Source organism: Colias eurytheme, chromosome 16, assembly GCF_061535395.1.
Source record: "Colias eurytheme isolate Ceu_HAF_F1 chromosome 16, ilColEury1 Martin Lab GWU primary, whole genome shotgun sequence".
In the NCBI taxonomy this organism is placed as follows: Eukaryota; Metazoa; Arthropoda; class Insecta; order Lepidoptera; family Pieridae; genus Colias; species Colias eurytheme.
The window spans coordinates 8,661,017-8,678,984 of NC_142995.1; the positions used below are offsets into that span (position 1 = coordinate 8,661,017).

Here is a 17,968-nt window from a genome sequence, read left to right on the forward strand (position 1 = left end):
ATTCATAAAATAACGAGTGTATTAAATCAACGAAAAATACCTATTGATCTCATTATAATTACCTTCTATTACCTAATACGATACATATAACATCTTATATATAAAATTCTCGTGTCACAATGTTAGTCTGTATACTCCTCCGAAACGGGTGGACCGATTCTCATGAAATTTTCTGTGCATATCGGGTAAGTCTGAGAATCGGCCAACATCTATTTTTCATATGTACCACGGGCGAAGCCGGGGCGGACCGCTAGTAACATTATAAATCTTTTAAAACAGCAATTTGCAAGTTTTTAAAATTACAACTAAAATATGTACTGTACGTATTCTAAGTGGAGATTACAAAAAAGTAAATTTATCTCCGTGTAGGTTCGACTTTCCTAGACTACATTCCCAAAAACCTTCCTTCTAGGAAGCTCTATCTTAGGCCACATCTCAGCTTACCATCAGGCGAGATCGTGGTCAAGCGCTTCCCTATTCTGCCCACCAGAGACTAAAGAGCAGTAACAGCCCTTTTGTGATTTTTCGTTTTATTAGTGATTCTGAAAGCGGGTTTCTTAAGCTTTCTATTGAATTAACTTACTTATTTCTAAGACTATAAGAATGGTTTTTATTTAACAGTTTTCACTTACTGCAAACGAAAAAAATTAACAATTTGGCGTGATTTCCCAACTAAAATACAGTATAAATTATACTGCAGATTAAATTTTAAGGTTTCATAACTAAAATGCAGTAAGCAATATAATTTTACAGTTCTTTAGATAGTTTTATATTTCTGGAAAAAAATTAAAAAAAAAATTAATACGCAGTAAAATTTACCGCCATACAAGCTATTTTTACTGCAAATTAAGAAAATACAATTTATTGTCACGAACTCCCAACTAAAATGCAGTAAAATCAAAGCTTGTCGCATTTTAGTTGTGAATACTTAACATTCTTTTATCATTATAAACTGACTAACACGCAGTAAAATACAGCATTACTGCAGATTAGTTTGGATAGCATAATGACACAGATATGATTATTCCTAGCTAAAGTGCAGTTAATGTTTTAAATACTGCAACTGTGAACTAGCTATTTTTCTTACTGCACTAGTAAATTGAACACTTTTTTCTTAAAAAACTAACTAAAATGCAGTATTTTTTTGACCTTACTGCATGTTAGTTGGGTTTCTTGACAAAATAACTGATCCAAACGCAGTAATAGGGCTTTTTGCTGCATTTTACTAAGTTTAAAATGGTATTTTTTACAAAAAAGGCTATGCAGTAATAGGCACCAAAAAGAATAAATGGCCATAATAAATTCAGTTATTAAGATATATTTTTTTTTATTGCTTTAACGTGTGAACCTATGCCTTTACAACCTTTCTGCATTCAAATTTTTTTGCTTATCATTCTGTTGATTTTTTAAAATCAATTCTTAACTTTAAATGCGTTTTACTCGAAATCGTGATTTTGCTGTTACTGCACTTTAGTGTATGGTGGGCAGTATTATACAATTAAAAATGTATATATTTTTTTTATCAAATATCTAATAGTTCTTATGATTTCATATATAACTGATAGATAGGCGATGCAGGTAAAATCCGTAATCTTTCATATAAGCTTGTTTCAAATATCATACGAGTTTATTTCTAAGTCCTGGAGTATTCCACTGAACTTAAACATACTTTGGGCAAATCGTTATTGTAATATGGAAACAGCTCAGTAGAACGATATTATGTAGAAGGTAAGAAAAGCCAGGAATTGACAATGTATTCTTGTTTTAAAAATGATAGGATGTTATTTTAATTAGACTTAGAAACGATATGTAAGGAACAATATACCTAAAATACGTAAAGGAAAGCCAGGAAATTTTAATAGATTCGTGATAAAGAGTGTTATGCTGTAATTTTAATTAGACTTAGGAAGGCATCCTTTAGTTGTGGCTGTCTTAAGTTAATTGAAAATGCTTTAGTAAAAATAGTAAATACTATTTTTGAGTATATGTACTATTTTTAAGTATAGTATATTAATAGTACTGTACAAAAATAAACATGAAAATTTTAGGAAAAATAGTTCGTATTTTAAATCGTTTGGAAATCTAAATTGCATTGTTTAAGCGAAATAAATCATAAAGCTATTTCCGACCTTTATTTTTGCAGCAAATATTAAATAGTAGTGCGAATTGAATAAATTTAATTGCGTTCAACCGTTTTGTTTGTTTTAAATTATTTTCACTAAATTTCGTGCTTTCTTTTTTAATAATTGCGTTATATTGAGCTGTCAAAATAATGACTCGAACTAGTCAAACAGATATAAAAATATTATAATGAACTAGCTTTCCGCCCGCGGCTTCGCCCGCGTTTTCAAAGAAAAACACGTTCCCGTAGGATTTCCGGGATAAAACCTATCCTATGTCCTTTCTCGGGTATCAAAATATCTCTATACCAAATTTCATGCAAATTGGTTCAGTAGTTAAGGCGTGATTGAGTAACAGACAGACAGACAGAGTTACTTTCGCATATATCGACGATGAAGTATCAATACCTCCTAACTAACATTTTAGCGATTTTCGTTTTATAGCATTTTCGTACTTAAAATAGAGTAATACATAGGCCCATAAAGGTCATTTCTCTGTAAACAGTCAATTTGAGCAAATATTAAAGTGTTGCAATACCTTATAACAAAAGTTGCGTCATTTTTGCTGGCAATATATTCTAACTACACCCTGAAGCGTCAGCTCTATGTTTTTAAGCACGCTTTCCTTGGGCTCATTTACAGTTTATTCCTGGGTTAAGAGTTTGGCATGCTTTCAAACCAAGAAGAAAGTATTCTACCACGTGCTTCTCCATCAAACTCAACAAACCATGGAAAAATTGCCATTCTTGATGAGTTTCTTGGTGCTTTTCCAAAACTACCATCGCATTATGCGCGTAAAGATACCAACAAATTGTTCGTAGAGTCAATTAAATTACTAAGCATTTTGTTGTAGGTTTGACGAAACAGCTGCTGACCTGACGTCTAGCACTTTTGTTTCGTTTGTAATTAATTACCTGGAAAAGCATTGTGTTAGCACTGTTAGCCAACAGCTGCCTATTATTATATTTTCTGACGGATGCACTTACCAAAATCGCAACGCAGTTATGTCTAACGCACTATTATATTTTAGTAAAAAGTATAATATTATTACTATAACTCAAAAGTTTTTAGAACCCAGTCACACGCAAATGGAATGCGATTCAGTTCATAGCACCATTGAACGCCAACTTATAATAATATACGGGCATTTCTCCGCAACTCGAGGTCAAGCGCCTATTTTGCGTGTGAGAGGGAGGTGGGGGAAACCAGCTAAAACTGAAACCACCCGAGCACATGAAGCCAAGCAGCTTGTGAGGGCTGCCGAAGGCTTCAGGGAGACCCCAGGTGTCTTGCCCTGTACTCCGCAACCCCCGTACATTCTATGATGACGTGGGCTGCCGTTTCCTCGGACGCCATGCATGCTCTGCATAGCGGACTGTCTGTGATCCCTAAAGAGATGTTTGTTGAAGGAGCCGTACCCTGTGAGGGTCCCTGTTATTACACGTAGTTGCACTCTGCGTAGGTTGAGAATCGGACGTGCAAGTCTAGAGTCAATGTTTGGTAGGGCTTCTCTGGCATGCTTGCAGTCAGATCTGCTTGAACATTCTGCTTTTTGTGCAGTGCTAGTGAGCTGGGTAATCATCAGCCGGATCCAGCTTGCAGGTAGCGGTATAATTGGAAAAGGTCCCATGACCGGTGTTTCAGATGCCCTTCTGGCTAATATGTCAGCAGCATCGTTTCCTCATGAGTTACTGTGTCCTTTTATTCATTGTAGTACTAGGGACTTTCCCAGATCACATACCTACCCTAGTTAGGTGACACTAGAATTAACCCTGAAGTGATTTCATGGCTTTTGATTGCCATGAGTGCTGCTTTGCTATCCTATACTTTGCATATGATAGGATCCGAATCGAAAAGTTTTTACATTCCTTTTGATTATGGCTAAAGCTGCAAGTAGAAGTCCTAGGCATTCAGCCTGAAATACTGTATTACAGGGTCCCAAGGGGTGCGAGATGTTAATGTTTAGGTCCTCAGAGAAGACCCCAGCACCCGTGCCATTTTTAGTCTTGGACCCGTCCGTGAAGATGAGTAAATCTTCGACGCTGTTGTGCTCTGACGTGTGTTCACGTAGTATCTTATATTTCTTGACTTGAACGTACGTTCCAAGTGATTATGCCACTATAACCAAAGCAGCAAGAAAATCTCGTCCATATGAAGTTGAACAAATTGAAATAATGTTTTATATTAAAACCACTATCTTCGAGCATAATCACGTGTAGTGACAGGATTTTAAATCAAAATTTTACTATAGTATTGATATAAAAACCTAATATTAAAATAAAAAAATGTTGTAATCTTTAGAACAATTTCTTCTAAGTAAAGATTATTAAGGAAACACCTTCTTCAGTCAATAGAATGCTAAAACACAAGCTCATAAATAGATATACCTATTCACTTAATATTATATTTTATAACAGATAATAATATGATATAATATATTTAGTTATAGATAGATATATAGATATTTTATATAATATATTTAGTTATAGGCTTGATCCCACAGTCAAACTGCATGTGCAGTTTTGTGGGACTTAGACTTAAGTTATTGTAATAATTTGTAAGAATAATTCCAATAAATAATAAAAAAAATAAATTGTATCTAAAAAATACGGCTTCCTGTTTAAATACAATTACAAGCAATATCTAATATCTGCATGTTTTTTTTAAAAAGCTGTGAAGTTACATTTCATAAATGATTCCATGATATCTTATATCCTTTGATAATGAACGTAAGCTAAAATAATAATTAAAAACGGTAACGAAAAAGAAATAAAACGTTTTTTTTATCTACTGAAAAATGTAGTTTTTGTAGTTAGCATATATATTGACACTTCATCGTCGATATATTTATAATATTAGTATGGATTGCAAAGCTTTTTACATCGAAATTGTAATTAAACTATAAACATGTAGTTCAATTGGTTCTTGAATAAATGGAAATAGTTATTAAGAAATATTACAATATTTAACCCAAAAGAGAAGACATTTCGACGAAGATTCTTATTGTGTTGTGTGGCAGAAATCTTACATGATATTATAATATGTATAAGGATTTTATTCAATAAAAATTAATAGTGATGTGCCGATTATGACTTTCGCCGACTAGCCGACTAGCCGATTAGTCGGTTGTAATATGACCGACTAGGTCGACAGCGGTGTTTTAGTGTAAAAAAATATTTTCTTGCTTTAATACAACTGAGTTTGTTAATTTTAAAAATCTACTTTTTATTTAAATAATAAGAAATACTTATAAATGTTCAATGAAGATAAGAAGATATTGTGTTGTTTTGTATGTTAATTAGGATAGAAACTAATTTTGTTAGTTATTTTTCATTGAGAAATACATACGTAAAAAGCCGAATAGTCGGCGCTCTTTGCCGATTAGTCGCTGACTAATCGACGACTACAATAGTGGCCGGATAGTCGGCTTTACCGACTAGTCGGGACATCTCTAAAAATTAAGTATAATGAAGTATTATTGTTTACATTCATATCCAACTTTATAAAAGTTGTGATGAAAGCCTGTCTCCAAACCACTGTACAATCCTGTGTTAATTAGTTTTTGTGCTGATAAAACAAAAACAAAAAATACAATCAAAATGAGAAAACAATTAATTACCTTTTATAATATTAAATAAATAATACAATTTCATCTAACTCCATCAATTAGTTCCAAATTGTATTCTCTATGAGATAATTTAAATTGTAAATTGGCTCATTCATAAGTGTTTCAATAAGACCGCTGAATATATTTGAATAATTGGCTAACATGAGTTATTTTAGAATATTATACGTGCGAAATTAATAATTGTAGGTACGTCTTTTTATAGCTCTGCTAATGTTAATTGTTAATTTCATCTTATCACTACACAGTATAAAACAAAATCGCTTTCTCTGTCCCTATGTCCCTATGTATGCTTAAATCTTCAAACTATGCAACGGATTTTGATGCGATTTTTTTAATAGATAGAGTGATTCAATAGGAAGGTTTTAGTATATAATTTATTATGTTTTAGACAAAGCGGGCGAAGCCGTGGGCGGAAAGCTAGTTATTAAATAAAATAAAATAATAATGTAAATAAACTTAAGTCAGACGAGACAAGGGCCAAGTTTCATTAGCCATTTATATCCATTTATATCTTCTTATTGTTACAAATTCTCACAAAAAATAGTATACAATAGAATTTATGGTTCCTTCGTTACATTTAAGGGAATTAAGCTCATCATCAAATTGATTGAATATTATTTACCTAATTCTTACAATAGTAGTAAAACCAATGATTTAGAAAAGTATTGTTTAGACAATAGACGGTGAAACAATTTCCTCATAACAATACTAACGTTACTTATATCATTACCGAAAAAACCATTTTTAATTTGCAAACAGCTTATACACCAAAACTACCAGTTAAATAATCTCTAAAAAGCACGCTTTCACCAAATTAAAAATAACTGGCACAACTCTCATCTCATTGCTATGCATAAGCAAGGCATAAGCCAGGTTTAAATAATTTAAAAAATCCTTTATTTCAAGTGTTTATTTACCCAGTCTAATTGTGTCCTGGAATCAGCATGCGGTCACTCGTCTTTAAATAAATCCCGAAGCGTGCAACAGAGAGAAACTCCTCTTTTTTTGTACAGCAAAAAACTCCGGGTAGCCATTCTATGGCTCTCAAAATCCAGTTTTTTCGTTGTGAAAATAATCGTCGATAGCTCTGAACGAGAATTGCTTAGAGCCGAGCGTTCTTTATTTGGCAATTGTGTGGAAAAACCCGTTATCGCAGTGTAAACTAAGTTTTATAGATTTAGTGGATGGGAAAAATTGTGGTCCGTGGAATCGGCCTTCGAGTGCGGTTTTGTCCAGATTTTTATATGGAATAAGTTTATTGGAGGAATTTTCGGCTGGATTGGACGTATGTGGAATTTAATTGGATGTGTTATGTAGGTTTGAGTTGGTGAAATTTTCGTTCAAACATGTAGAGATTTGCACCAAAGCAATAGCTGAAAATTTTAATACGTTTCCGTCCGTAAAATAAGTGGTTATACTGAATAACATTATATTATTATGGTAATAATCAAGAGAGTTGTAAAAATCTTCTAATGCCTGCAAATTGAACCAATTATTTTGTCGTAAAAATCAAAATTGTTATTTTAAACGAGGTACCTACTGAGTCTTATAAGTCTTAAACTTGATTAGCGGAAGTATCAATCGAATCGTGATGGGTCACCGTATGCTTTTTCACCTTCCCATGCACAACTCTAACATTTTCGTCCTTATCATTAAAATATAATTAAAAATAACTACAAGACCATAAATATACAGTCTATTGTATATACTAAATAGTATACATAGTATAGTATAGTACTATAAATAGTATACAAATAACACATGTGCTTGCCAACTCTGCACTAATTTTAGATACAGCCTTTTCATCGCATATAATGAAAAATCACAACACGAGCGAGGTATCCTTTTTCAGGACTGCATTGTCAAACAATGCTAATAGTTATGTATATTTTTTATTTTCTATATTATTTTCTATTGTTGTGTATATGTGTTTTGATTGCTTTTTTTAATAATGATGCAGTTAGTTTATAATATGTATTACTAACTTAAAAAGGTAGTGTAGTAGTGTAGTACTTTAAAAGGTAGTAAGTAGTAGAAGGTAGTAGTAGTACATTATAAGTTACGCTACGTAGCCTATTAATTTAGTACTTACAATAAATATTAATTATTTGGCACTAGGTTTCCGCCCGCGGCTTCGCCCGCGCAGTCAAAGAAAATCCCGCATAGTTCCCGTTCCCGTGGGATTTCCGGGATTGCGTCATTTTCCCGAGATAAAAAGTAGCCTATGTCCTTCCTCGGGTATCAAAATATCTCCATACCAAATTTCATGAAAATTGGTTCAGTAGTTTAGGCGTGATTGAGTAACAGACAGACAGACAGAGTTACTTTCGCATTTATAACACGACTCGACAAAAAAATTTTCGTTCTTTGTCCTAAAGTTTATACTATTATTTTCCAGTTAGTTATGCACAAAAACGAAAAGAAAATACCTTTTTTCGGTATAAAGTTTGCTTTTGTGATAGTTATAATAATAATACTCATTTTTCAATTTTTTCATAAATTTTAATTGATTTTAATATTTTTAAAAAGACCACGCGGTGAGAGTGGGGTGTTAACGTTTACAATGTGCCGCTAGATGGCACCCGAGTGATAAACAACCATCAGGTGTTATTTACAAGCCCAGAATAACTTAAAATGTCGTCACGAAAGTGCAAATACGATGCTGATGCATTTTGTTTTATATGTGGTCAATTTATTAAAGTTCGAGACGTGAAATATGAACTAAAGACATCTCATGTTCTCTGTGAAGCCTATGAAGCATATTTTGACTGTCCTGTACGGAATCAACATAAGCCATGGGCTCCACATGTTGCTTGTAGTTATTGTAAAAGGTGTTTGGAAGGTAAGGCAAATTACAAATTTTAAGGCCATGGGCTGCAGGATGTCATTAAAAGTACATATGCTGCATGCTCATTTGGATAAATTTAAAAACAATATGGGAGCCTATTCCGAAGAGCAAGGAGAACGTTTCCATCAGGACATCATAAATTTTGAACAACGCTATCAAGGCCAATTCAATGAAAACATGATGGGCGACTATATTTGGGGTTTATTGAGAGAAAGTAGCTATGAACATAAAAGAAAAATTAAAAGTGTGCACTTTTAAGTTATTTCCCACTTTTCTGTAAGCTAATTTGATAGTAAAACTTAATAAAAATAATAAACATTTTTATTTCAATAGTTTTATTTTCAATCAAAAATTAAAATCCGAGATTTTTAAAAATTTCGTTCAATCAGTCTTCTAAGCACAAAAGCAAAGTTTTTCATGCCATATATTTTTTTTCCGTCTAATTACGACCTAAACTACCAAATTTAATGCTTTGCAATCAAAGTCAAATTTCATGGTGACCCGTTGTAATATTAGTATGGATATTATGATAATAATTTAAACAGTTACATATTTTGTAAAATAAATTGTAATACTGAGATGATTTAAAAGAGCAACTATGGAGTTTCTTGCCGGTTCTTCTCCATAGATACTGCTTTGCGAATAGCGGTAAATGTTAAAAATATGTAATGACCTGTGGTAATGACGATTCAAAAGTGCTTTTAAAAGAAGTCTAATTGAATAAATAAATGTTTGAGTTCGAGTTTAAATATTTCTAACATTATGTTATAGTATCAGTTCTAATATTAGAGTAATAATAATACTTTAATATTAGAAAGTGGCTTTATTATATTATACTAATACTATTATAAAGGCGAAAGTTTGTATGGATGTATGGATGTTTGTTACTCTTTCACGTAAAAACTACTGAACCGATTACAATGAAATTTAGCACACATATAGAGGGTAACTTGGATTAACACATAGGATAGGTTTTATCCCGGAAATCCCACGGGAACGGGAACTATGCGGGTTTTCCTTTGAAAATGCGGGCGAAGCCGCGGGCGGAAATCTAGTTATATTATAATAAAGACCCGCTTTAACTTCTGTCGTATTTACTATATTCACCTTTGTACTAAAATACAAAAACATATAGTACACATTCTTTATACTTATCTATACATGTTTACATAATTATTATACAATATTTAAACATACGAAAGAGGTGTGATTATATTTATGTTTGATATTAGATTAAATTATATACAACACAGTAGCGAGAGCATATTTGCTGAAGATAAAATATAGATATTATTATGGCATATTCCTTGTCTTTTTAAGGAAAACTGATATAATTTATACCGCAGAATACATTAACTTAGTATTGTAACTTTTTATGGATGATGCATTTTAGACTTATATTTTCAAAAATAAAACTCACTTTTTAGTGCCACCATTTGTTCTCTTTTTGAATTCAAATATAAAATGTGCTCACTTTTCTAGTGCCATTTGTTCTATCTTTTGATGTGAAATTTCTTTAGGCGTGTTGAGAGTAAAATTTCAAGGTCGCGTCATAGCAGTACCAATACGTCATGAAGTAAGGCGACGATTTTGGTATCTAATATGCCAAAGAAGTTTCACTTCTGTCACGTGTGCTCGGCACACACACTCTTTTTTAACCGACTTCAAAAAAAAAATTACGATTTCTTTCGAAAAATCATTCTTCATAATGATAGTTTTAAACAGTTCACTTTAAGAAATAATATTTTATTCTTATACAACGCAGATTAATGGTTCTTATTTCTTTATGGATGATTATAATAATTCCTCCTATAAGATGTGGGGGAGAAGAAATTCTAAAGACTGCATATTCATTGAAAAATAACTGTTTTCATTTCAATGAATAATTGCGTGTTTTAAAACGAGTATATAGTTTATGAATAAATCGTACTTGTGTGTTCATAATATTGATATTACGAGTCACTATATTATTATGATATTTATTTGTATAAGTGAAGTCCCATGTCCCCTAGTGGGGTAAGGGGCAGATGCATTATACATCTGTTTCACTGATCGATTTTCTTTAGGGACAAGTAGGTGATTCTGTGTCCTGCCAGACCGAGACATTTTTTTTTTGTTCGTCTCCACCGGGAATCGAACCCCTCGGTGTTAGGCTCACGCGTCAACCACTGCACCAAGGAGGCGGTTTATTTGTATGATAGGGTTAAAAATATATAGTACTTAACCTTGAGAGGAAAATAAATTATTGCCATCTACCGTCCAAATATTATACGTTAATTGTATTTATTTATTCAATCTATTTATATAATATTTTGTAAATATTTTCATTACAATTCGACGTATAAAAAGACAAACAAAGCTCACATAATCATGATAAAAATATGTTTCGATAACTGCTGATAAAGAATATTTCAGTGTCTATATAAATATTTAAATTAAACACGTAATTATGGAAACATGATTATTAAAATAGATTCTGCTACAATTTACCATATTTGTTTAAATATACGTAGCATTTGTATTTGTTTAGATGAGATGTGATTTATACCGTTATACGCAGTGCGGTTGCTATTTGCAAACAAACTGACGCTCAGTTCCATTATTTAATTAAAACATTATGAAAATTGTTAACCCCAATCATTAACATTCAATTCAAAATTAAAGAAAATTTTTCAAAATTACCTTCAAAAATTTACCATCAATTTCACTAAAAACCCTCAAATTGACCCTCAAATTAAACAGCAAATACTTAAAAATATAAGAGGTCAACGTAAATTAAAATAAAATACGAGGGGTCAAAATAAATTGGATGGCCGTGGTGCATCTCAAGGACACTCGAGTCAAGACGTCTGCAAACCAGAGGCGGCTCGCCCTAAGGAGCGCTGGTGCAGTGAACTCCCATAAATAATTATAATAAAATCATACTCCTTAATTTAATTATTAACATTAATTATTACTATTTAAAATCAATCGTAATCTTTAAAACTACTGTTAATACCAATGAATATATCCATCATTCCATCATCCCATACACCTGTATAATACCTACTGTATTATGTAACGCGCGAAGCGGTGCGCTCACGATTGCGCTCCAATGAAAAAAGATTTAGTACATTTCCTAATACGAAATCCAATAGGAGTGAAAGAGAGGGTTTTGCCAGAGCCCTGCGCGTGAAACAAAAGATTTTCTATGGAAAAGTAGCAAAATTCGGTGCGCCGCACCCGCAAACGTTGCCGGTTCGTTTTTACCGCCCGGCAGGACAGCGATTGCGACGTTGCCAGTTGCTACGTCTATAATATAAACAAACACTCGACTCTCGAGTCAACTTCAATGCACGCGCGCGATTCATGCAATTTTCTAATTAAAATTATAAAATACGTGTTGAAATAGCCTGTACTAATCAGTATTACTTGTGAGTGTTAAAATGAACAATAATTATAATGTGGCGTTCATTAAAAAGTGTGATAAAACGTTACAAATTCGGCTTGAATGTAAAGCTAAGGGACCGCCACGGCCTGAACTTGATCTTACGCAAAAATGTACGACAAAAACGAAAACATATACGCGTGTGTTTAAATCTGAACAATATGTAAAAAAAACCGTGGTTGTGTGGTTGTGATGAAAGCAACAACAGATATTTACGAATGTCTTGTCGCTTTAAGTTATAGATATTTTTGCACACCAAAAAGAAAGACGTATGTAGGTATTTCCTTTATAAGTAATTTTTTTGATAAATGTACTGCTTTACACCATGTATTTTCAGTGTTTTATTTCAAGTGAACACCCATAAAATTTTGTCACGAGCCGCCTCTGCTGCAAACATGTCCGTATATGCAAATTTAATGCCGTCCGGTCGTGAACCCTGCTGGATTATATTGTACATATCATTTTTATAGGGATGCCGGCAAAATGGCATCTTTCTCATTTGGCTGTATATTGAAGACATTGTTATGCTTGGCGTTTTGGGAGAATTTGAAATAACTATATTTGTAATTGTAATAATAAGCCATTTTGTAAATAGCATGTAAATAAACAAATATGTTTTGATCATAACGATCGTAAATAGTGTCTTTGAGCTCTTACGATTCGTAACAAGTTTCGATATAAAATGTCTTTTGACGGTTGAAAAAGATATTATGAATATATTATTAATAAACGAGTATGAGATTTAATATCTACTTAGACGATATAAGAAAATAATGATAAATGATACAGATATAAAGAGCATGTATATTCTCCAAAGCGATCATTCTTCTGTCACTTAGTAGCACACGCATTCCTATCTAAATTTCAACTACCACAACTAATATATGCTTATGATGGGTACTTAGAAGGCACATTTAATGGAGAATCATGCTAATACGATGCTGCTAATTAATTCTATGGCTCGATTGGTCTGAATAATGTATCAGCGTTCTCACAAACCATTCTCTATACAAACAATGTAAAGTCTGAGTACCATCTCACTCGATAAAATCAACTAATCGAACAATCTCGACACACTCCAGCACAAACACGGAAGTTTTTGACATACATACCTCTGTCTGTTTACTTAATTGATCGAACCGTTCCACAAATTAACGGATAGGGCCTACTATCACAATAGATGATCGATCCGGACATCACAAAAGATAGCATGAATACTTTCTGAGTGCTCTTAGAAAGTGGCATAGCATCGAGAGTATGATAACCTAGTTTCCAAGATTTATTGTAAGTTAGTTGTATGGAACCAACTGGGTTATTGCTTTTTCGTGTGTTTTGCCAATAAGTTCCAGTTTTAGGGCTGCAGTGGTGTAAACTGAATTTAGTAGTTTTACGTATTGAATTCTTAGGTATATTCTTACCAGGCTTCTTCCCATGTGCTGAATAGTTCATACATACCTACATCACAGAATACATAATAGTAGCTAAACGCTACAGAAAAGACACTCTCCGCCTCCCGCCAAAATTAAACACTTACCTCACCCCGCACGATCACGCTACAAATGGCCCGCATTTTTCCGTAAGGACAATACGCAACGAAGATTGACAACATTAATCAAATTGACTTGAATTTGAATTGAGTAATTTTATTATTTTGGATTTGTGAATATCGTTTTTCGTAGAAAATGGTTAGATATTGTGCTGTTTACGGATGTATTTAATCAGAAAAACGCGAATTTCTTTACGCTAGTCACAATTAATGTGCGAACCCTAAAGCGTTAACACACACATTTGCACTCTCTACAGTGTGACTGTCAAAACGATAATTTTGTATGGAGTGTCCGGGGTGTGCCTACATGCATTTCATTCTGTAATATGATTTTATATTTAAACTACATTGTATTTTCAGAAACTAAAGACAGATTAAATTTAACGTTAGGATACAGTAACCGTTTCCGTAATTTCATTAATGGCACAAATCGTCCACTAGGTCATGACCATTTAACGGGAAAAGTTTATCGTCAAACATAATTTTGAAGTGGGATAAGCATTAATGGATTTTACGAAATGGCCGGGTTTCTACTTCAGCTGTGTAATTTTATACATCCTTGCCTTCACCAGTGCCCTTGAGAATGTCTAGCAATATAGTATAGTCAGTAAAATATAAAGTTTGTGTTTTGCCATTGTTGCTCGAACGGTGAAGGAAAGCATCGTGAGGAAACCAACATGTCGAAAAATCAAAAGTTCGACGGCATGGGTCATCCGCCAACCCGCACATGGCCTACGTGGTGGATTATGGCCTGAACCCTTAAGAGAGGCCCGTATCCCAGCAGTGGGAACAAATATGGGCTGATGATGATGATGACGATGATGATGATTATGATGTTACAGGTCGGAATGCCAGTGAGAAGAATAGGTCAGCGGCGCAGGAAGTGAACCTTGCTCTCAAAGAGTGTGGGTTTGGTCTCTTCCACTTACGACTGATCTTGGCTGCATTCTTCGGTCTAGTTTCTGGAATCGTCTTGGGCAACAGCACACCGTATGTGCTGTCGGAAGCAGAATGCGATTTAAACATGAATCTTCTGCAGAAGGGCATTTTGAATGCTATGCCTTTTACGGGTGAGTTATTGGGGTTTTTGTCTGCGTAGTATTTCATGTAAAAGCAATAGAATTTAATCAGTATAACGATTTTTCATGTTAGGCTTTTTCTTCTTTATACAAATTTCACAGTAGCCTTTTTGTACAGAAGGATTAACTTATAATATGGATTTTTGCCACAGATTAGGTATCGCCTAAATAATTAATTAAAGTCCTTGATATTGAGGTACAACACTATTCATTATTTTAACTAATATATACTACTAGCAATGCCCTGCGGTTTCACCCGCATAGATAGCGATATCTTTACAGTGAAAAGTCTACTATAGGTCGGACTATAGGTTTAATTTTTAATCACATGAAAATCACCTTTACCCCGTCCCGCACTACGGCCTTTTTTTTTGTTTTAGTGGGGAAATCTTTCATAGATACCCACGGCCTCCAGGGGAGGGGCCGTGGGTTATGTCGGATTCCTACCGACCAAAACCCCACTGTGTTCCGTCAAGACGCAGGTAGAATTGGTAGAATTCCTCCGTGACCCCCGCACTACGGCCTGCTCAAACAGTATACCTACTATTTTCTGTAGATTGACACTTTTAAATTCGTTATATATCTTTTGAATGGAATATCCAATTCTTTTCATTTAAAAAGTATTTTGCTGGTATTGAAACAGTCTATAATAAAACATCATTTAATGGGATAAGGATTAATATATGTGTATGGATAACATGGTTTGATTACTGTCGGCACTTCTATTTACTTTGAAAACGTAAAAAAGTTGTTGTAGTAACATAACTACTGAAGATGGACATATGGTATCGCGGACTTTCTTGTAGATATTGATCCATTCTATAATACTGTAGAACATTTTTTTGTTCTATCTTCAATAGATTCCGCAGCGCACGCGATGACAGAAGTTTTATTGAGGATTTTTTTACACCTTGGGTTACATTATTGCATTTTTGGTAAGGATCTCTAATTTTTTTGAAAATGCAATATAGCCTATGTTGCTCAGTAAAGATGCAGCTTTCTAATGGTGAAAGAATTTTTGAAATCGGTCCAGTAGTTTTTGCGTGAAAACCATACATACATACATACTTACATACATACTTACAAACTTTTCCTCTTTATAATATTAGTATAGATAACTATAATAACATACCTACTGTATACACTTTGTCTAAGTTATCTATGTATGGTGTGTTAATAGGTATTTTATGTTTCAGGTATGCTAACCTCCTGCGTCGTAGCTGGCTTCCTAACAGATAACTTGGGCAGAAAAATATTTCTAATCATCGGCTACGGTGGCACATTCATCTTCACGATTGTTTCGGGCCTCAGTCAAACATACAATATTTTGATCGTTGCGAAGTTACTTGAGGGAGCATTGTAAGTACTATATTATTATTATTAAAAAAAGATTTTTTTAAGTACCTTTCTTGTTTCGGGATCCTGTTGATTTGGGATCTTCTCTTAAGGTTTATCACAGATTTATAGTTCAATAATAATATTATTGGGGTCACTCTATCAAGTTATTTTCAATATTATGCGAGCATAGGTTTATTTTGTTTTAAAAATATTTTTTAGATGCAATTATTTTTAATAATTTAGTTTAAGTAGTGAATTTAGAAATAATAACTATATTTTTTTTTTGTAAAAATATATAATTCCAAATGAGTTTATAGTATAGGTGGCAAAAGAAAAGAGAAAAATATAAATTGAATTTACTATATCCATAAAAAGAGTAAAGCATGATTTTATACCACAAGTAACAATTCATAAATCTACCAATACGTCGTATTTCCGTTTTAAAATTTACAATAAGCTCAAATATGAGCTTTTCTGCTTAAATGTATACTTTTATTTAAATCTACATTTATAATGCGAAACACCGAAACCATTATATATATAATAATATTATATGCAAATATGATGGCATATTTGCACTTAATACTATAAGTGATGAATTTAATTCGTATTTAAAAAAACATTCAGCATTTATTTAAGCTCTTCATTCGTTTTGCAATTCATAATATTCATTTTAACATCGCATAATATTTCAAATGGTTATTTAAAATGAAATGCTATCTATTTAAGTAGTACGTACGTACGTAAGAACATAAACATTAAATACATTTGATATTTATTCATAAACTAGCATTCCGCCTGCGGCTTCGCCCGCGTTTTCAAAAAAAAACCCGCATAGTTCCCGTTCCCGTGGGATTTCCGGGATAAAACCTAGCCTATGTCACTCAGAAATGATGTAGCTTTCCAACAGTGAAAGAATTTTTCAAATCTGCCAAGTAGTTTCGGAGCCTATTCAATTCATACAAACAAACAAACAAAAAATCAAACCTTTCCTCTTTATAATATTTGTATAGATATAACGGTATTCGTGTTTTCATAGATGTATGTAAATGTATATTTCTCATGCCTCAGAAAACATAAGTGTTAAACGCGATTTAAGTGGTATTCAAACAAACATTATTTAATTTCATAAAAATAATATAATAATTTCAACAATGTTTTTATTTAAATTTCCTTAAATTGAATCTACAGCGTAAAATATTATATTACACGAACAAATTAATAAAATCTTGAAGATCATAACCAAAAATCGAACACTGAAGTGTAGAACTATAGACAATATTTTTTCAAATAAAATATATTTATCAACATTTCATATAATTTATTGAAACCTTAAAAAAAACGTCTTTCTAGGAAATTAATCGCTACAGCTACCTACAATTTAATTTTTATAAAAAAATCCTCCATATTTTTACAGAATAGGTATCAGTTATAATACCTTATTATCATTAATTATAACACTAGAAAAACATTTAATTTAACACATTATTTACATATTTCTGGTACGATAATCAGCTTCATTAACCACTATGAAAACCAAATTTTAAAGCGTATCCAATGGTTATAAATTTTACACTGAAAAATAATTCAACATACGCTTTACAGATTTACTGGTATTTTGACATCCGGAATGTTTTTGCATAATTAATTTTCCGTTAATGTTAAACCTCATGAACAAGTGCATAATATTTTAATCGGTGGTTACATTTTAAACCATTTGCATTGTTTAACTGTTACCAGGTTTTCGTTATTATTAATTGCCAAAATGTATTTTGCATAATATTTAAGCAACAAACATTATTATATTTAAATAACTCATTAACAATTATTTTATAACAATCTATTAAATCATATTGAAATTAAGAAAATTGTTTGGTAGATAAACATCGTATTTGAAAGAAAAACAAATAGATAATTAGCCACTATTTATTTCAGCCGTCTCTTTTTGCTCACGATAGTTCAATCTTGTCATCATCCATTGA

General features: G+C 32.7%; 2 protein-coding genes across 2 annotated transcripts in view; one reads left to right on the top strand and one right to left on the bottom strand.

The window, feature by feature from the left end:
- The window catches only part of LOC149901973 (zwei Ig domain protein zig-8-like), a 298,586-nt gene that overhangs the window by 141,420 nt on the left and 139,198 nt on the right, over nucleotides 1-17,968 (bottom strand). The window lies entirely within an intron of this gene.
- Nucleotides 1-17,968, top strand: part of LOC149901976 (synaptic vesicle glycoprotein 2B-like) — a 44,379-nt gene that overhangs the window by 1,271 nt on the left and 25,140 nt on the right. The window contains exons 2-3 of the mRNA XM_090110920.1: nucleotides 14,412-14,639; nucleotides 15,845-16,007. Coding sequence (XP_089967046.1) covers nucleotides 14,412-14,639; nucleotides 15,845-16,007 — 391 coding nt within the window. The remainder of the gene's footprint in view (nucleotides 1-14,411; nucleotides 14,640-15,844; nucleotides 16,008-17,968) is intronic.